Source organism: Anolis carolinensis, chromosome 1, assembly GCF_035594765.1.
Source record: "Anolis carolinensis isolate JA03-04 chromosome 1, rAnoCar3.1.pri, whole genome shotgun sequence".
Classification (NCBI taxonomy): domain Eukaryota; kingdom Metazoa; phylum Chordata; class Lepidosauria; order Squamata; family Dactyloidae; genus Anolis; species Anolis carolinensis.
Window position 1 is genome coordinate 310,469,474 of NC_085841.1, and position 18,715 is coordinate 310,488,188.

At 41.6% G+C, this 18,715-nt stretch overlaps 1 protein-coding gene across 3 annotated transcripts in view; it reads right to left on the bottom strand.

The window, feature by feature from the left end:
- The window catches only part of mideas (mitotic deacetylase associated SANT domain protein), a 110,462-nt gene that overhangs the window by 15,491 nt on the left and 76,256 nt on the right, over positions 1-18,715 (bottom strand). For all 3 annotated transcript variants that reach the window (XM_062968109.1, XM_008104032.3, XM_016991945.2), the window contains exons 2-8: positions 16,816-18,507; positions 12,338-12,643; positions 11,782-12,121; positions 11,359-11,425; positions 9,830-9,972; positions 7,606-7,709; positions 3,207-3,282 (exon numbers count right to left, since the gene is read on the bottom strand). In XM_062968109.1, coding sequence (XP_062824179.1) covers positions 3,207-3,282; positions 7,606-7,709; positions 9,830-9,972; positions 11,359-11,425; positions 11,782-12,121; positions 12,338-12,643; positions 16,816-18,303 — 2,524 coding nt within the window. In that variant the 5' untranslated portion in view covers positions 18,304-18,507. The remainder of the gene's footprint in view (positions 1-3,206; positions 3,283-7,605; positions 7,710-9,829; positions 9,973-11,358; positions 11,426-11,781; positions 12,122-12,337; positions 12,644-16,815; positions 18,508-18,715) is intronic.

Here is an 18,715-nt window from a genome sequence, read left to right on the forward strand (position 1 = left end):
ACAAAAAAATAATAATGGGGGACATACATTATTTACCAAAGATCTCTCTCAAACTATAGTTGGCCTCCAATATTTACAGATTTTGTATCTATGGATTCAATGATCCATGGCTTGAAAATCATAGAAATCCTTGAAAAAGCAAACCTTGATTTTGACATTTCGTATTGGCGACACGATTTTATTATGCCATTGAATATAATGGGACTTCAATATCCATGGATATTGGGATCCTAAGGGATTCTGGAACCAAGCCCCAGTGAATAACAAAGGTCCAATTGTACACCGTTATTGCACCTTGACACCACTTTAACTGCTGCAGCTCCAACTTAGAGAATTCTGGGATTTGAGATTTTGTTAGATATTTCCTAACGGAGCAGTCGATGGAGACTGCAAGACAGTGATGGGGCGACAAAAGTGGAGGGCAGGAGGCAAAGCAACAGAGAGCATTTTAAAAGTCTACTTGGGCAGAAACAGAAGGACATATGATAAGCCTACAAGATGGATTCTAGAGGGCGGCATCCACTAATTACCAACACCCTGGAGGTTTTGGAAGGTTGCTGTCGTGTGGTTGTCATACTGAGAATCACAAATGATATCATGTTAATGCAGTTGACTACAACTGTGGAAAACATGGTTTGAATCTCTACTTCAATGGTTCTCAACCTGTGGGTCCCCAGGTGTTTTGGCCTACAGCTCCCAGAAATCCCAGCCAATTTACCAGCTGTTAGGATTTCTGGGAGTTGAAGGCCAAAACATCTGGGGACCCACAGGTTGAGAACCACTGCTCTACTTGGCCATGAAAACTCACTGGTGACCTCGAGCAAGTTACATACTCTTCACCTCATAAAATCCAGTAATAGGGTCATTTTCAGGTTGCCATTAGTTGGAAACAATGTGAAGGTACACAATAACAACATATGCTGCATGGGGATCTCTAAAACAGCCCATTTAAGCATTGTATGGGGGGTTTTTATTTTAAAAAGGTGAAAAATATTTTAGGTGAAATGTAGGAGTGTGAAATATAATACACAATCAAGGACACAATTCAAACATCCATGATGCAAACACCTTTGCTTTAATTTTCAGTAAACTGAAGCTCTTTTGAAGGGAACTCTAAAGGCACCAATAAATTACCATTCCTAAGTTTCCAGAGTAGAACAAAAACACACGTTGAGGTCAAAACTCACCAAAAAAAAGTTTAAATATCAACATTTTGGCAATAGTATTAGAAACGCCTTCAATTTTCTACTGCAAGAGTGATTAGGATTCCAGCAGGAGTAGATTATGGTAAAACAGGGATGGGTTTTTAATGCAAAATAGATAATAGTGGTACAGTAATTAATTTGATTCTAACTTAGGACTCTCTATTTAAAAATGTTTTATGTATTCATCATTCTTTCAAATTTACACATACATGCAATATCAAGGTTTCTTTAGCATCATTTCTAAAAGTAGAACACACTGAAGTAAGCCATGCATTAAGTACATGTTGTCATAGATACTCCACAATCTGGATGAAAGCATGTTGGTTCCACGGGGGAAAACATCGCGTAGAAAGAAGAAACTGATTAATTGGAATGTTGCCTGGTAACACTTTGAGTACACTTTGAGTAATGTTATACACTACAGTTCCTATGGTACCTGAGAAGACAGACCAAATTAAGGAAGAATACCTTAGGAAATGCACAGGAACAGGACAAAATGGCAACTTTTGGGATTCCTTGGACTGGAGTCCTGACATGTGAAGTGAAATTAAATGGATATATGAGGGGCGTTCATTAAAGATTTCTCATGACCCACTTCTATTTATCACAGGATGCTGAAATTGCACATGTGTAATGATTTAAGTCTCTATAGGTTACATGCCAATTTACAGCTCAGAACTGATAACAATCTTGATTTTACAGGTGCTGAAGTGGTGTGAGGTTTGATAATGGACCCAGTGGAATACAGAGCAGTCACCAAGTTCCTTTACTTGAAAGGCTGCACACCAAAGGAGACATTGGATGAGATGAAAGAGGTTTATGGTGATGATTCCCCATCATATGATGTAGTCAAGAGCTGGTATTGTCAATTCAAATGTTGTCAGACTTTGATGCAAACAGTTCCAATTCCAGGGTGATCCCACTCTGCTATTGATGAACACACCATCCAGCAAGTGGAGGTTGCCATTTTGGAAAATCACTGCGTAACCATTCGCCACCTAGCCCAAAATGTCAAGATTAGTGTGGGGGCCATGGAAAAAAAAATCATGCAAGACCATCTTCACATGAATACACATAAGGCATTCATTCGCTGGGTTCCCCGGCTGTTCACCCCTTTCCAGAAACAGGAACGGGTCGAATGCTCTCAGGCCCTATTGACGATGTGCCATGGAAACCAGGAGGACTCTTCCAACAGACTGATCACACAGGATGAAAACTGGGTCCATCACTATGATCCTGAGATTAAAGTTCAGTTGATGCAATGGAAGCATCTTGACTCACTACCTCCAAAGGCACATGCCTAACTCTTGACAGGCAAGGTCATGCTCACAGTATTTTGGGACCAGTACGGAGTAGTACTGATGGATTTCCTAGCAAAGGGTGCCATGATCACTGGGGCACACTATGCTTCACTGCTGCAGAAATGAAGGAGGCCATCAAAACCAAGAGACGTGGCATGCTCAACAAAGGCATCTGCCTTCTGCAAGACAATGCACCAGTTCACATATTCTCACATGTTGCCCAAATGGAAGCATACTCCTGTAGCTTTGAAATTCTACTGCATCCCGCTTATTCACCCGACCTCACACCATCAGACTTCCACCTCTTTCCAACAATGAAGTTGTTTTTGAAGGGCAAGCATTTTTCAGATGATGAGACTCTGATTTCTGAAGTCACAGTGTAGCTTTTGGAGCAACCGGTCAACTTCTACAAGCGAGGTGTTTACAGTTGCTTAAAAAGATGGGAGAAGTGTGTGTCCCTAGGTTGCACCTATGGAAAGAAGGACTAATAACTGTGCCAAGTTCCATTGCTCTCAGTCCTCTGAAAGTGGGTCAGGGGAAATCTTAATGAGCACCCCTTGTAATTGTGTAGTGACAATATACTTTAAGTCTCCTGGATCAGGACTATGATTTAAAGTTCTCTTATGCCTAAACAGTAAGTATCCAGGAAAGAAAGAAAAGGAAAGGACCAGCAATGCCTACTACCTTGTTTCCAACCTACCTGTATAGTGATAGTCTACCATTGGATGGTTGGAAGACCACACAGACTTCTTCAGCAACAGTTTGGTCAGAGCACTCTAAGGGTAAACAGTAAACACACAAGAAACCATGATTTACGGTGATGCTTAAGTATACCCACTGACTTGGTAAGAGCTACTCCCTGAGCACAGGTCAAAAAAGGTACTTTTTGGAATAACACCCCTACAATTCTCCAACATGGTCCTGCCTGCTGTAATTCTCCAAGTTGTAACTTTTCTAAGCTCTTCCTTTTGAACAAATAGCTACTGAAGGGGTTACTAAAAATAATTCTCCAGAGGATGATATTTAGTCTCTCCCTCCAGCTTCAATTTAATGCTCTCCACCTACCAGAAAATACATATTTGAGACATAATTGATTAATTCCCCTCCCTCCTACGACAAACTATTATCTCATTTGATAATGGTCCTTGCCAACACATGCCCAATTAAAGAATTCCCGTGCAGGGATTTCCACCTTAATTAACAACTCTCTGCTGTGCCAGTTAACACCCATGATTAATCATTCAATGTATTCAAGTGCCAGTAAATAATATTCCAGAGCAACTAGATAAATAAAAGCCAAACAAATTCTAGACCTTTTAGGAAATCAACTCCTATCACCAAGACTTAAGCAGGATATAAGCAGGAGATACCACTAGTCTTTTGGGAAGCATTTGTGATTTGATAGCATTTATCAATGATCTTTGTGTGCTCTTTCTTTTGGTGTTACAATTGATGAAACTTTACTGCATAGGTATTAAGCAGATAATTTAAAGACGAGTTTCCACAAGTAACTAACTTATTTACCATTTGAGTCCTTTTACATATTTGCATTTTACAGTATTTCATCTTTTCAACATATAGCAGCCTGTCCAGAGATCTCTGGCTACAAAAGTATACAATAAATAAAATGCAATTGACAAGTGTTTATCATGCCTTTCCATGGAGTCAGCCCTCCATAGCCACAGATTCAACCATCCACAGCTTGAAAATAGTTTTAAAAAACTGGGTTGCTGTGAGTTTTCTGGGCTGTGTGGCCATGTTCCAAAAGAATTCTCTCCTGACTTTTTGCCCACATCTATGGCAGGCAACCTCAGAGGTTGTTGGGTGTATTAGAAACTAGGCAAGGGAGGTTTATATATATCTGTGGAAGGTCCAGGGAGGGAGAAGGAACTATTGTCTGTTGGAGGCAAGTGTGAATGTTGCAATTAATCACCTTAATTAATTAGTATTGAAAAGCCTTGCATCTTCAAGGCCTGTCTGATTCTTACCTAGGGGAATCCTTTGTTGGGAGGTGTCAACTGGCCCTGACTGTTTCATGCTGGGAATTTCCCTGTTTCCTGAGTTTTCTTCTTTATTTACTGTCCTGATTTTAGAGGTTTCTTTTAATACCGGTAGCCAGATTTTGTTCATTTTCATGGTTTCCTCCTTTCTGTTGAAATTGCCTACATGCTTGTGGATTTCAATGGCTTCTGGCTACTAGTATTTTAAAAACCTCTAAAATCAGGACAGTAAATAAAGAACAACATTCTGAAAACAGGGGAATTCCAGACACAAAACAATCAGGGCCAGCTAACACCTCCCAACAAAGGATTATCTCAGGCAGGAAGCAGCCAGGTTTTGAATCTGCAAGGCCATTAAATGCTAATCAAGGTAATCAATTGCAACATTCATACTTGCCTCAAACAAACAAGAGTTCTTTCTCCCAACCTGGGCTTTCCACAGATATATAAACCCCACTTGCATAGTTTCCAACAGACCTCGCACTGCAGAGGATGCCTGCCATAGATGTGGGCAAAACATCGGGAGAGTATGCTTCTGGAACATGGCCATACAGCCCAGAAACCCACAACAATCCAGTGATTCTGGCCATGAAATCATTCAACAACACAGTTTTAAAAAATCCCAAAAGGCCTTGATTTTCCATCTATATATATAAAAGGGTAATGAAATTTCGGCCTAGGACAAAACAATAAAACTACACATCCCAGAAACACTAAACTTGGCAGCACAACCCCTCATCCATGCCTCTACGTTCATACAACAAAAAGAAAAGAAAAATAAAGTCCTAATTAGAGGGAGATGAATAATTGTTTTTATCCAATTGCTGCCAATTAGAAGGCTAAGCTCCGCCCACTTGGTCTCCTAGCAACCCACTCAGCGCAGGGGACAGGCAGAGTTAGGCCTCACTTAGGCCTCTTCCCCACTGCCTATAAAATACAAATTATCTGATTTTAACTGGATTATCTGGCAGTGTGGACTCAAGGCTCTTCCACACAGCTATATAACCCATTTATAATCTTATATTATCTGCTTTGAACTGGATTATCTTGACTCCACACTGCCATATAATCCACTTCAGTGTGCATTTTATACAGCTGTGTAGAAGGGGCCTCATATAATCCATATATCCTCATATAATTCTAAGCAGATAATATAAGATACTTTATTTCTCATACCACCATACTTTGCCACAGGAACGCATGGCTGGGCACAGCTATTTCATATAAAGGCCACTGTTTTACTACAAAATTGTATATCACATGATTTGAGCTTCCATTGATTTTTTTTTAATCTACGAGGATACCTGAAACCAAACAGTAGTGGCTGTGAAGGGCCCACTGTACACCTCTGAAAGCATTTACAGTAATTAGCATGTAGGAGTCTCATCTTATACTTTTACCACAGAAAGAAAACACTTATATGTAACTGTTCTTTTTAATGCTTTTAATATGTTAATTCTATGTAAAAGTTTGTATATTTTAGGTTTTAAATTGTACTGCATTGGTTTTACTGTAAGCAACTTTGAGTCTTTCTTGTAGAGAGAAAAAGGAGTATAAATAAATATCATCTAGTATTAGCTTTAATATAAAATTTAAAATGAAGTAACAATAGTCAATTTTTACTGCCCACCTCTTATATACTTGGTAGTTTCCTCTCAGCTGCTTAAAAATAAACACACAAATCCCAAACCAAACCTTTATCAGTTTTCTAATAGAACCAGGTATAAGTTTTATGCATCAAGCTGCTTTAAACAACCCAAGCCACTGGTCTATCTAGTTCGGTTTTGTCTACACTGACTGGCATATAGAAACTGTATGTGCTGTAAACACATTGGGCATTGGGTTACAACTCCAGGAGCCCAGAGCACAACTTCATACTCAGCCATGGAAATTCATTGGGTAAATTTAGGCAAATCAAACTCTTTCAGCCTTAAAGAAAACCAAACCTCCTCTGAATAAACTGTGCCAAAAAACCCTATGTTAAGGTTGCCACAAGTAAGGGCTGAGATGAGGGCACATGGTCGCAACAATTTCCTCCAGGCCTGTAAATACCAAGGAGCAGGAATACTCTTCTCAACGGATGATGGAGGAGTGAGACAGAAGGTGTAGAAGAAAAGAATAATCAAATCGTAAGAGTTGGAAGACACCACAAAGGCCATCCAGCTCAACCTTCTGCCAAGTACATTTTACACATACTCCTCTAAGTGGGCCCAAGATCATCTGTTAACTGCATTCCTTCAAAGGTCATATACATGACTCCCTTCATTCACATACCAACCCTCTAAGGTAGGTCAGGCTGAAAGTGCTGGACTGGCTCAGGGTCACACAATGCATTTCTTGGCTCAATGATGACTTGAACCTGGATCTCCCAATTGCTTGACCCACTCTCCAACAAGTACATTGCGCTGAAAAAGAGCTTCAACATGGGATGTTTATGTCAGGGTATTGTGAATTGTGTGAAATGTTGAAATCAATCTAGACTGTTAGAAATGCCTTCTGTGTGAGCTTTTGGCAAGGCATTTCAGTAACTATGGAGTTATTAAGAACCTGCTTTGATTGACGTATCACAGGACCAATGGGGTCGAGTTTGTTTGACCGGGACTTCCTTCTTGGTCTGTGGAATGCAGGGGAGTGTCGTCTGTTAGTGTGTGTTCGGCTTGAGCATTCGCTGGAGATGGACTATGAATGCTATGCTCTGTAGCCGAGGGGACACAGCCATGTGTCCGGGATTTATTGTGAATATCTGCAACTGTAAATAGTTATGTAAATAAAGTTAAACAACTGACCCTTCACCTGCTGGAGTGTTTGTTGACCAGTGCTGATTCTCCGCATGGGAATACAGCCTGGAGAAGGAGGTGAGACCAGGATGATGTTTTTGGAACCCACTCTGCACGGCAACAAGGCTCTCACCCCCACATCGTCATTGCTGACAGTTTATTGGATGTGGGTTATACTGCTTATCGTGCCTCTTACGTCACAAAATAAAAGCTTACAAATTGCAAAAAGTTGGCGAGAATCGTTCTTATCTTGCAGAGCTGACCATCAACTGGATTAAAACCAAAGTCCAATTAAACGCATCACAAATTGCTGGAGACTCACCAGAATGTTTCCTCTCGTTTCATGTAAGCAGTGAAATGCCAGCTCTTGGTTGGTACCACCTCCAGGAAATATACTTGAGCATGCAGCCGTTACCAGATTCTCCACTGTTAAAACACAAGCAAACACCCGTTCAAGAGAAGGAGTAAGCAAGAAAGAGAAATATCAGTTTAGATAGAAATATGATGACTTCATTCTTAATCCTTGTCTGACATTTCCTAGAGAAGTGAAATACCACCATCTCTGAAAGTACTGGATCTTCACTTTTTGGGGGAACCCCTTTGTGAATCCAAAGGCTACTATGGACCCCCTTCTCAAATACATTTAATTTTCAAAGTATCAAAGGGAGAAAATTGAACTTTGCAATCTTTGAACCCGATCTATGGAAAACAAAGTAATAACCCGGGTTTAAATGGTTTCAAGCGCCCTGCTTTAAACCATTATACTCTTGTAGTATACCAAACATCAGGGGGAGGCAAGAAACCTGCACAATAATACGGAACACCATGAAAACATTATGTCACCAATTCCTTTGTTAACACTAACTATCCAACTCACAGATTTTGGGAGGGTGGGTTTTCACGAATCAATGTAAACTAAACACTTTCTTACTATTACCCTGAAAAAGGGCATTGCTCATAACACTGGGCATCATGGCATGGCTCAGAAAAGTTTTTTTGGAATATCACTCCCCATCCCAGCATGGCTAGAAGCCATGTCAGTTGGAGAATTTTGGCAATTGTTGTTTAACTTTTCCAAGCTGTGGAAGAGCGATCCAAAAGCCACCATAAGTACTTCTGAGTTCAACCATTTTTGTAATACACAATGAGGGGAATTTTAAAGCTGCCACAAAATGAATGTGGCTGCAGAAATGTCGTACAATCAACTGTGCCATCAAACCACAATGCTCAGCTTCATCCGAAACTCTTTTTTAGAGCTGAGTGTGACATGGAAGATAAAACTGATTCATCAGAGTACTTTTGCTTTGACAGCCTGATAAATAGGCCCAGCACTGCATTTTAGTTTTTAGAAAGTGATGTAACTCCATTAATTACATCAGGTCGTAACTGTTTAATATGAAAACAAACATAGCAGAGGAAAAGTGTTCTTGCCATACATCAAGGGAACCACTGACCGCATAGGGAAGCTGATGAAGAAACACAACCTACAAACTACCTACGGACCCACTAAGAAAATCCAACAAATACTATGTTCAGCAAAAGACAAGAGGATCCTCTCAACTCTGCAGGAGTCTATGGTATAACATGCAGCTGTGGACAAGTCTACATAGGGACCACCAAATGCAGCAATTCCCAAACGCAAATCAAGGAACAGGAAAGGCACTGCAGTCTAACTCAACCAGAGAAGTCAGCCATAGCAGAGCACTTAATGGACCAACCTGGACACAGCGTAATATTTGAAAACACAGAAATGCTGGACCTCTAAAATCAGGACAGTAAATAAAGAACAGCACTCAGAAAACAGGGGAATTCCAGACATGAAACAATCAGGGCCAGCTAACACCTCCCAACAACGGATTCCCCCAGGCAGAATCAGCTAAGCCTTGAATCTGCAAGGCTTTTCAATGCTAATCAAGGCGATTAATTGAAACATTCACACTTGCCTTCAACATACCTTACACAGATATATAAACCTCCTTTACCTAGTTTCGAATATACCTCACAACCTCTGAGGATGCCTACCAAAAATGTGGGCAAAAAGTCAGGAGAGAAAGCTTCTGGAACATGGCCATACAGCCTGAAAAACTCACAGCAACTCAAACATATCTTCAATTGCTTATTACATTTTATGGAGATACTTGAGGGAAACTTCCACATTGTATGGCATGCCCTCTGGATCAAAGAAATCTCTGCTTTGCATGGTCTCCCAAACCTCCAGGCTATGTTAGAAGGGAAGTGAGGGCTCTTAATACCTCCTATACATTCAGCCATTGGAATTTTAGTCAATGGGAGGCAACAGTTAGGATCACTCACTGTTTTATTCTAGGCTAACAGTGTTTACTCTTTCTAAGCTATTTGAAGAATAAAGGGGGCAAGGAATGAGTTAAAAACTGCAGCACATAATTTAAGCCAAAGGAAAGACCTTTAAGGCACAACTTTCTTTCTATCCTTATTCATTATAATGGAATGATGATCCACACAATTGCTAATTATCCAGCGATACCCTTCTGCATTGGTAAAGTAGTTCATGATTTCCAGCTCTTTACCATTCTCCAGGACAGATGGATTCGTTTCCAGTTCTTCCCATGGCTGCCATACTAGCTCCTCCTTGGCTGTGTCAGAGGCTGCCAAGGATTGATCTCGAAGGGGTGGGATTTCAGCTTGGAAACGGGGGCCCACATTGATTCGTCTAAAAAACAAACAAAAAACAATTGCACATTAACGAAATGGCAACGTCTCAAGTATGGTTGGTGAGGACGAGAGAGAGGGCTTTCTCGGTGGTGGTTCCCCGGCTTTGAAATACCCTCCCTAAAGAAATTAGATTAGCAACCACTCTTCAAGCCTTTCAGGTGAGCTTAAAAACATGGCTCTTCAGACAGGCCTTTGATCCTGTATAATCTATGGTCACCTTGATGAACCACCGATTGTACTGCTCCGAACTTTGACCGTTATGGCAGATAGCTGGCTTATTCACAGGTTCTACTGCGCTTTAGGAATTTTTATAATTTTATACTCTTGCGATTTTATTAGTGGGGTTTTATATGTGCTGTTGTTCATACTTATGTCATTGTATTTATACTTGTGTATTGTTGTTTATATGCAGCACTTGGAAGTGCTTCTGTGAGCCACACCAAATCGCATTCAAAGCACCCCTGGCAGATGGCCACCCAGCCTCTGCTTAAAAGCCTCCAAAGAAGGAGCCTCCACCACACTCCAGGGCAGAGAGTTCCACTGCCAAACAGCTCTCACAGTGAGGTGAGAGCTGTTCAGCAGTGGAACTCTCTGCCCTGGAGTGTGATGGAGGCTCCAAATCTCCAAATCCAACTTACAAATCTTCAGGCCTACCTATTTCATATCAAAACGCTATTGTACATGGGCTTAGAACTGTCTTAAACCTTTCAACCTTTTTGTGTCTAATGTGTTTTTAGACTAGTTATATTATGTTCTTCGGAGCCGCGGTGGCGAAGTGCGTCAAAGCACTGAGTTGGAGACCGAAAGGTCCCAGGTTCAAACCCCGGGAGTGGCGTGAGCGGCCGCTGTTAGCTCCAGCTCCTGCCAACCTAGCAGTTCAAAAACATGCCAATGTGAGTACATCAATAGGTACCGCTCCAGCAGGAAGGTAACAGTGCTCCATGTGGTCATGTCGGCCACGTGACCTTGGAGGTGTCTACGGACAACGCTGGCTCTTCGGCTTAGAAATGGAGATGAGCACCAACCCCCAGAGTCTGACGTGACTGGACTTAACGTCAGGGGAAAACCTTTACCTTTACCTTTTTATATTATGTTCATTCTTTCAGCTTATTTACCCTGTTCTTACTTGTATAACATTCTGATACCCTACTGTAGTGGTTCTCGACCTGTGGGTCCCCAGGTGTTTTGGCCTACAACTCCCAGAAATCCCAGCCAGTTTACCAGCTGTAGGACTTCTGGGAGTTGAAGGCCAAAACACCTGGGGACCCACAGGTCGAGAACCACTGCTCTACTGGTTGATTGGAAAAGGGCCTCTACAAAAAGAAAAAAGATGCTCCAGGGTCAATACTGGGCAGTTTCACTGGATACACTGACAAACACTTACGGCTCAATGCTGACAGGAGTACACTCTTCCATGACAGAAAGGACAGGAGGGGTGACTTCTGCACTATCTGCAAGGCAAAGGACACACATTAATGTATGCTTCCATCCTTCATAATGTTATGCCAACTATCATTATTTTTGTACAATGATATCTGGTCAGGAGGAGGGTTGGTCTTAAAATTGTCACTATATCATGCAATTTTGTCTCCTACTTCCTAGCATCTTTCTCAAATGGATTTATACTATTCTAGCACTGGGATCTAATTTAGGAAGTAATTAAATACAATGCATATACACAACATGAATGCACAAGCAACACAACAGATCTATGAATATCTTCCACTAGTATCAATCAAAATGGTTTTCATTCAGCCATGATGCCTCAACCCTTCCAAACCCAAGTTGGCAACGCATGGAAACTTACTTGATCTGAGCAGAGTCCTGTGCCCACTTTTAGGAGTTATGGGGGGTGGAACGGAGTTGCCACTGGCAGAAAGGATGGCATTGAAATAGAGTCCCGAACCCTCTCGAACAGGGCTCAGTATTGGCGGGGGAGTGTAAGGAGGTAGCTCAAAGTTCCTGTCTGAAGGGTGGTCTGCCAAACGGACCGGTGAGCGCAAATGGCTTTGGTATGGGGTGATATTGGAATAGACCGGTGGAGCAATGAAAGTGCCAGCTTTGGGTGGGATGAAGAGCGGTTCTGGTCTGGGCCGTTGCTTTGGTTTCCGTGCAAAACCGTCAGCGTCCTCTTTTGGAGCTTCATTCTGGATTTTTAAAAAAAGACAAAAGTGTTATTTCACATCATATCGAGTGCTTTGGGAGGAACTAGAAAATACCTAAAGAGGCCACATTTGGATGGACATGGATAAATGAAACCATGGGTACTGGTTCCATGAATACGAGCGGTGTGTGTGTGTCTTACTGTAGTCTACAATTTTTCAGAGTTCTGTCTATGCCCATGATTACAAATCTGGACCTACCTGGGCAGATGTGTCCATATTCAAATTGCGATTGGACCTTCTCCGGGTGACGATTACAGAAGGCTTGCTTTCTGGAACTCCCCGGTCATTGGTCATGAAGTACTTGCCGTCCTCACTCCTATCCCTTCCGATCTCTTGAGGGTCCAATCTCCGCACAGGAACAGACACGGGAATGATAAGAGGCACTAAGCTGCTGTCCTCCCGGGCTCGCTTTGGGGCAGATGAAGAGCTGGCAAACTCTACGACACTCCGGGGAGCAGCTACAGCTGCCTCACTGTTGTTCTTCTCTTGTGTAGTTTCAGGTTCCTTCAAACAAAAAGTCCATGCACCATTTAAGATACCTGACACATATTTTTACAATCATTTGCGAAGTCTAGGATAGAAAATTGGGGTTACTGCCAACAAACAGGGCAGGAGGAGTGAAATAAACCTTCGTTTCAATCCACAAAGGTATTAACATCTGTTAGCAAGTGACCTGATTATCAAATCAGGAGTTATTTCTGATAATTGTATTTACAAATTAGCAAAGCAAAGACAGGTGGTAGCTAATGTTTGATTATAACAATGCTGTGCATCTGTGGTGGATATGTGTAGACCAGTTTTCTGCTGCTGGGACTCTCCAGGAACCACATAGCCTGCCAAAGCATAGAAACAAACAATGAGATCCTGGGAAGTGGCCAAAAGTCTACTTCCAAGTTTCTTTTAGTGTCGAATAGTGCTCCTAAGACCTGTTCAAAAGATGAATTACCATTCTTAGAGGCTTCCAGGAAAGGCAAATCATTTTTTTCCGTATGTTCAGAGAGGATATTCTAGAGACTCTGAAAGGCCAAGGGCTACAAAAACTGCATGAGGGACCACTTTAAATATAAATGGATACAGTATTTCACTACTTTTCTTCACATGTTTGGAGATGCATTTTTAAGTTTTGTACTAAAAAATGAGAATCCTTTCATATATAATTTTTTTCTGTGTCAGGAGTGACTTGAAAAACTGCAAGTCGCTTCTGGTGTGAGAGAATTGGCCGTCTGCAAGGATATTGCCCACGATGTTTGGTATTTTACTCTCCTGTGGGAGGCTTCTCTCATGTCCCCACATGGGAAGCTAGAGCTGACATGCAAAGACCAAGGGAGGAGAACAGAAGATTATGATTGACTTTGCAAACTACGTTTTGTGAAAACCACACTTTGCTCTTAAACTAGGTTTGTAAATAAGAAATAACAAAAACCTAGTTTGCAGCTCCAGCTTTGAGGAAAAAAACATGGTCTGTGCAAACCATGACTTCTTGAGGCAGAACATTTTATCCTGCTAGATTTTTTTTCTGAACCATGAACCAAGGGATACAAATGGTAAGAAAGCAGATTCCACTGAAAACTTAAGGAGAATTCCCTGATGGCAAGAGCTGCTTGAAGGTAAAATGGGCTGTCTTAGAGAGTGGTGAGTTCTCCTTCTTCAGAGATCTTGGAACAGAGGTTCATGCCTATTCCAGGGAGTGGTTTAGTTGTTTATTCTGCATGGCTGGCGTTTTAACTAGATGGCCCTTTCCAACACTATAAGACCATACATTTTATGATTTTCTCTGGAAATTTGTTTACACACTATATACATTTATGTGTGTACAGATGTGTCCGTATATGTGTTTCTCTGTAGTTATCTGTAATACTGTACTTCAATCAATTATATTAAGAGTGTACTGTATACAAACTCTATATAATCTTTTAATTGCAAGTAAGAAATAAGCAAAATTTCAAAATATTTTCAGAGTAAGAAGTAGAAATAAAACCGTGATGCCTTTTTCCATACTTTTGGTGAAAAATTGCACACCTCTGGAAAAATATATTGAAACTATTTCATAAAATAGTAAGGACTGGACCACATTTATCTGGTGCATGGATTCTATCCATTGCGTGGATTTCTGAACATTTCCCCCCACTTCATAAGGAAAACACTATACCTGGTACATATGAATAAGCTGCTCCATATAAAAGAGTGACATGGATGGGGAATTTGCAAGAAGCATTAAATAAAGCTTCAAACAAATCTCGTAACCACCAGTCATGTTATGTACATCCATGATGGAAAAAAGTGTTGCCCTCCAGAAGTTGTTAGACTGCAACGCCATACAGGCCTAGTCACCATAGCCAATGGTGAAAAATGTTGGGAGTTACAATTCAGCAATATCTGGGGAGCTGCAGAATGTCAGCCTGTGGGGCTCACATTCTGCATGCCAGAGAACAAGAAACTAGACCCAAAAATGGCCCAAATAATATATACAATTAGGCTATTTGAACAGCTTTTTACAACTGAAGGAATAAAGAAAAGATAATGCAATAAGCCTTTTGACTGTTGCAACAGAAGACATGGTTTCTAGGAGCAGCTGGCCAAATGTAAGCAAAAGTAGGAAAACTGACAACATTATTACTGGGTTTTCGAGGAAATGAGATGTAGTTTTGAAGCTACTGGAAGACTGCACTGCACATTGTACATAATGTTACTCTGCCTAGGCTCTCCGAGTTCAGAGTTCAACAACGGTAATCTTCGTGTTCAATTAGTCAAGAGACGTCAAGCATTTCCAGTTTCAAAACAAGAAGAGCAGTATTATTTATGTCAGATTCCTGCAGAGCCTCAATTAAACGATTCTTAACGTTGCTTGGCACTTGTTCCCATATCATTTAAACCCAGCTCTTGGGTGATCTAGTGGAGGGAAAATAATTATACTGAGAATGGGGGGGGGGGGGGGGGGGGCAGTAGGAGAATAGAGACAAAACTCAGGAGGAAAGTATTCATTACCTTGTCCCATTGACTCTATACATATATAAAGTTTATTTGTTTTTGATGCCTTCTGCCTCTCCATGAAAAATCATTGCAGCTCCCATCATTTCTCCCTGCTGGCTAAGACAACTAAGGCTGCCAGAACCTGGCAGTCTAACAATACCTGCGTAAATGCATGGTTACCTCTCTGGTTTAATGTTGCAATGAGTTCACAATGGACATGTGAAGGCCTTGAAAGAAAAACAGAAAAATTCAAGGCGAAAGACATTTCCTTCCTTTTTCTGAAGCCTTTTAATTCTTGAGATTTTTTTAAAAAAATTATTATCTGGTTGTTTTTTTTACAATTATGCTTTTACAATGATATTAAGAATTTTCTAAGTTTCAGCTTGCCACATGACTGCTAAACGCCTCCTCTAAACCTATGGGTTACTAAAGCACATGTGAATTGCCAATATTTTAACAGCTTTACTTTCCTGCAGGTATATTTTGTTGTCTTCTTTCTGAAAGAGTAAACCTTTCAAAGACTTTTTATGATAGAGAATGGAAGTATTACTTTTTTGGGCGACAGCCTCCCTGGTCACTGACTAGAGGTTTTGGGAATTGCAGTCCAAAACAGCAACTTCTAGACTGAAATAAGATAAAAGATTGATCAATTTTTAATGATGCTTCATTCTGGGAGTAGGAAACTTTTTTCAACCCAAAGGCTAAGTTCAGTTTTAGAAACGTTATCAGGGGGCCACATTCCAACAACGAATAAAAACACTGGCAAAAAATTATGACCAAAAATACTAATGCAGTTTTACTTAAAGCATTTACAGCTAGTAACTAAGCCTTGGGGGGAGCATCTTAACTTTGCAGAATGGCTGTGAAACTATAAAATGGTGGCATTATTGGGAATGGAATATTGCCATGAACAGTAGGGTTGCCAAGTTTCCTTTACTATATAAGGGATGTTGCCTATTTTAAGGTTGGAATCCTTTTCCTATTATATAAATGGAACAAAATGCCAAAAAAACATGTATATTAGGATGTGGACCCTTTATAAAAGACAGATCTATCCATCATGCAATTTATTAGTGTACAGTCAGCCCTCCACATACACTGGGACACAGGAGCACCAGGAAAATAAAAATCCAGAAATAAATACATCACTATTTTAACCTGAGGGAATACCTTTCTAGGAAATTCTAGGCCTGTAGGCATGACTCTATAGACACGTTTTTACTGGAAGGTGACTACAGAACTGCACTGGAAGACATAGAGATTCCTAGAGAGGTGAAATCTCTAGGTTCTCCAGCATGACTGGACAAAATTGACAATAGAGTTGCATCATAGGACCAAGAGAGGCCTATCTAATCAAATCCATGAATAATATAATTAGCAAAAGTAAAAAACCGCAAATGTAAAGGCACAACTGTAAACAATGGGTTAATTCTGCAAAGAAATGCACAGCTACACTGACTCAAATTAATACTTTCATTTGTCATTGAAGCAGAATACAATCTCTGCTTCCTGACTCTCAACCTAGCATGCCTTGAATTTTAACTATTCTTAATTGCTCTTTGAAAACCTGGTAATGCTACCATATAACCAACCCCAAAATGTGAGTTTGGGATCTTAGGATTTGGTTTCATGGTCTGACGTCTCCCACCCACCATGTGCAATGAGAAGCAAAGCTATGGGGATATTATCCACAAAACAACACTTACTCTGACATCCTGAAGAGAAGCCAGCTCTACCGCCTTCTGAGCCAAGGTTAGCAAGTTAGCTTCTTGAGAAACACGTCTCCGTCTCCGTGTGCTCTGGATGACGCCACCTCTAACTCCACTGAAGTCGTTTGCTCTCTGGACAAGGCCTTCATTTATAGCCATTTGCTTTTCGACTTCTCTAATATTCTCATATTGCACTTTCTCCATTTCAGATTGGCTTGGCTGAACTCCCACTGTCATCTCCCCATGTTCCACCTCTCCTTTGTTCAGCTGTGAGTAACCGTCCTTATTGTGACTGAATCTTTCAGACTGATGCCGAAACTGGATGTCTGGATGCTGCTGTAGTTGCCAGTGATGGGACATCACATTGCTGGAGTACTCCTCAGCCAGCTTTGATGCCAAGGCATCTTCTGCAGAAGATGCCGGCAGGACGCCTTCCTTGGAGAGCCTCCGTGATCTCCTTGGAAGAGGGATCTGGGCTTGGGGTAGGACAGTCTGTGGGTTCTGCTCTGTTAGGGCCTTCAGCAGCTCCTGGCTCCTCTCAGAAACCGAGTGGAACTGATGTGGAACCATATGGTGCTGAGGAGGTGCTGCTGCTGCATGAGGCTGTGCTACAGAAGCAGGTGGCTGAAGGCCATAGGCTTGTGAAGATGCTTGTTGTTGCTGGTGATGATGGTGGTGCTGTTGCTGTGGATAGAAGTTTTCAAACAGCTGCATCTGTGGAAGAGCTTGTTGTTGCTTCTGTTGGGTGGTAAAGGCTGGGCTGGAGGAAGTGGGAGCTTGTTGAAAGACATGCAACAGTTCAGGGAGCCCCTGCTTTTGGCCCTGATGGCCAAAGGCAAGCTGGAAAGGCTGCAAAGGAAGTGTCTGGTTCTGAGTCTGTTGCTGTTGCTTATGCAACTGCTGATATTGATTGATCTGAGCTTGTTGGCGGACCAGGGCTTGCTGTTCTAGCTGAGCTTTTTGAGACATCATCTGCTGGACGGCATCTCCATACATGTTCAGCTGTGACATGACGGCACCCTTCTCCCGGTTTCTTTTCATGGTCTCTGGGTGGCTGTAGAATCCTGGGATGCCAGCATTGGGGTGGCCCCCCTTCTGGCTGCCTCCTCCATAAACCATGCCATGATTCCATGCTCCAGGCTGCGGAGGATGCCAACTGGCCTCGCTCCGCTCAGGCAACCGATTCCCCATCAGGGAGTTCTGCCACTTGGCAGCGGCTAACTGCTGGGGAGTCATCCGGGCCTCCCCTCGCTCTTGATAAACAGAATTCAGCAGAGCTGCATTACTGGGGACACCACTGAAGACCCCCGACTTGGCAAGCTCCACCGTTTGGGAGGCAGGCATATTACCCACATGGCCGTAGTAATGCTCTTCTTTTATCTGTTGCTGTTGGGCGTCTTTTAACAGTCCAGGTGGTTCGCTATAATAGGCATGCCGTTTCCCTCCCCTCTTGCCTGAAGACTTCTGCTGAGCCTGCAGACTCATGGTTGAAAAGTGCAGGGAAAAATCAGACCAACAGCCAGTCCATTTCTAGTGCATGAGGATTAAGTGAAGGGCAATATAAAAAGAACCTCACTGGCCAAGGTTCTAATACACTTAGGGATGCAAGAGACAGATTTTGGTTTGTCAGCCTTTCCGATTTACACACTGTGATTCAAAAGGAACTGTGAGTCCATTTAGAGTCAGAACCTGCAACAGAAATAATAAAACACAAATTAATTGCAAAACAACCACCCAAACATCTTGGCTTGAAACATCTTGAAAAAATTAAATCAGCTCATCTACACCAGGAATGTATGAGGGGCTTAGTATTCTATGTTTATTTACTTATATTTAATTTAGATCCGATCTTTCTTCCATAATGGAACCCAAGTATTGTCCCTCAAACCTTTATTTT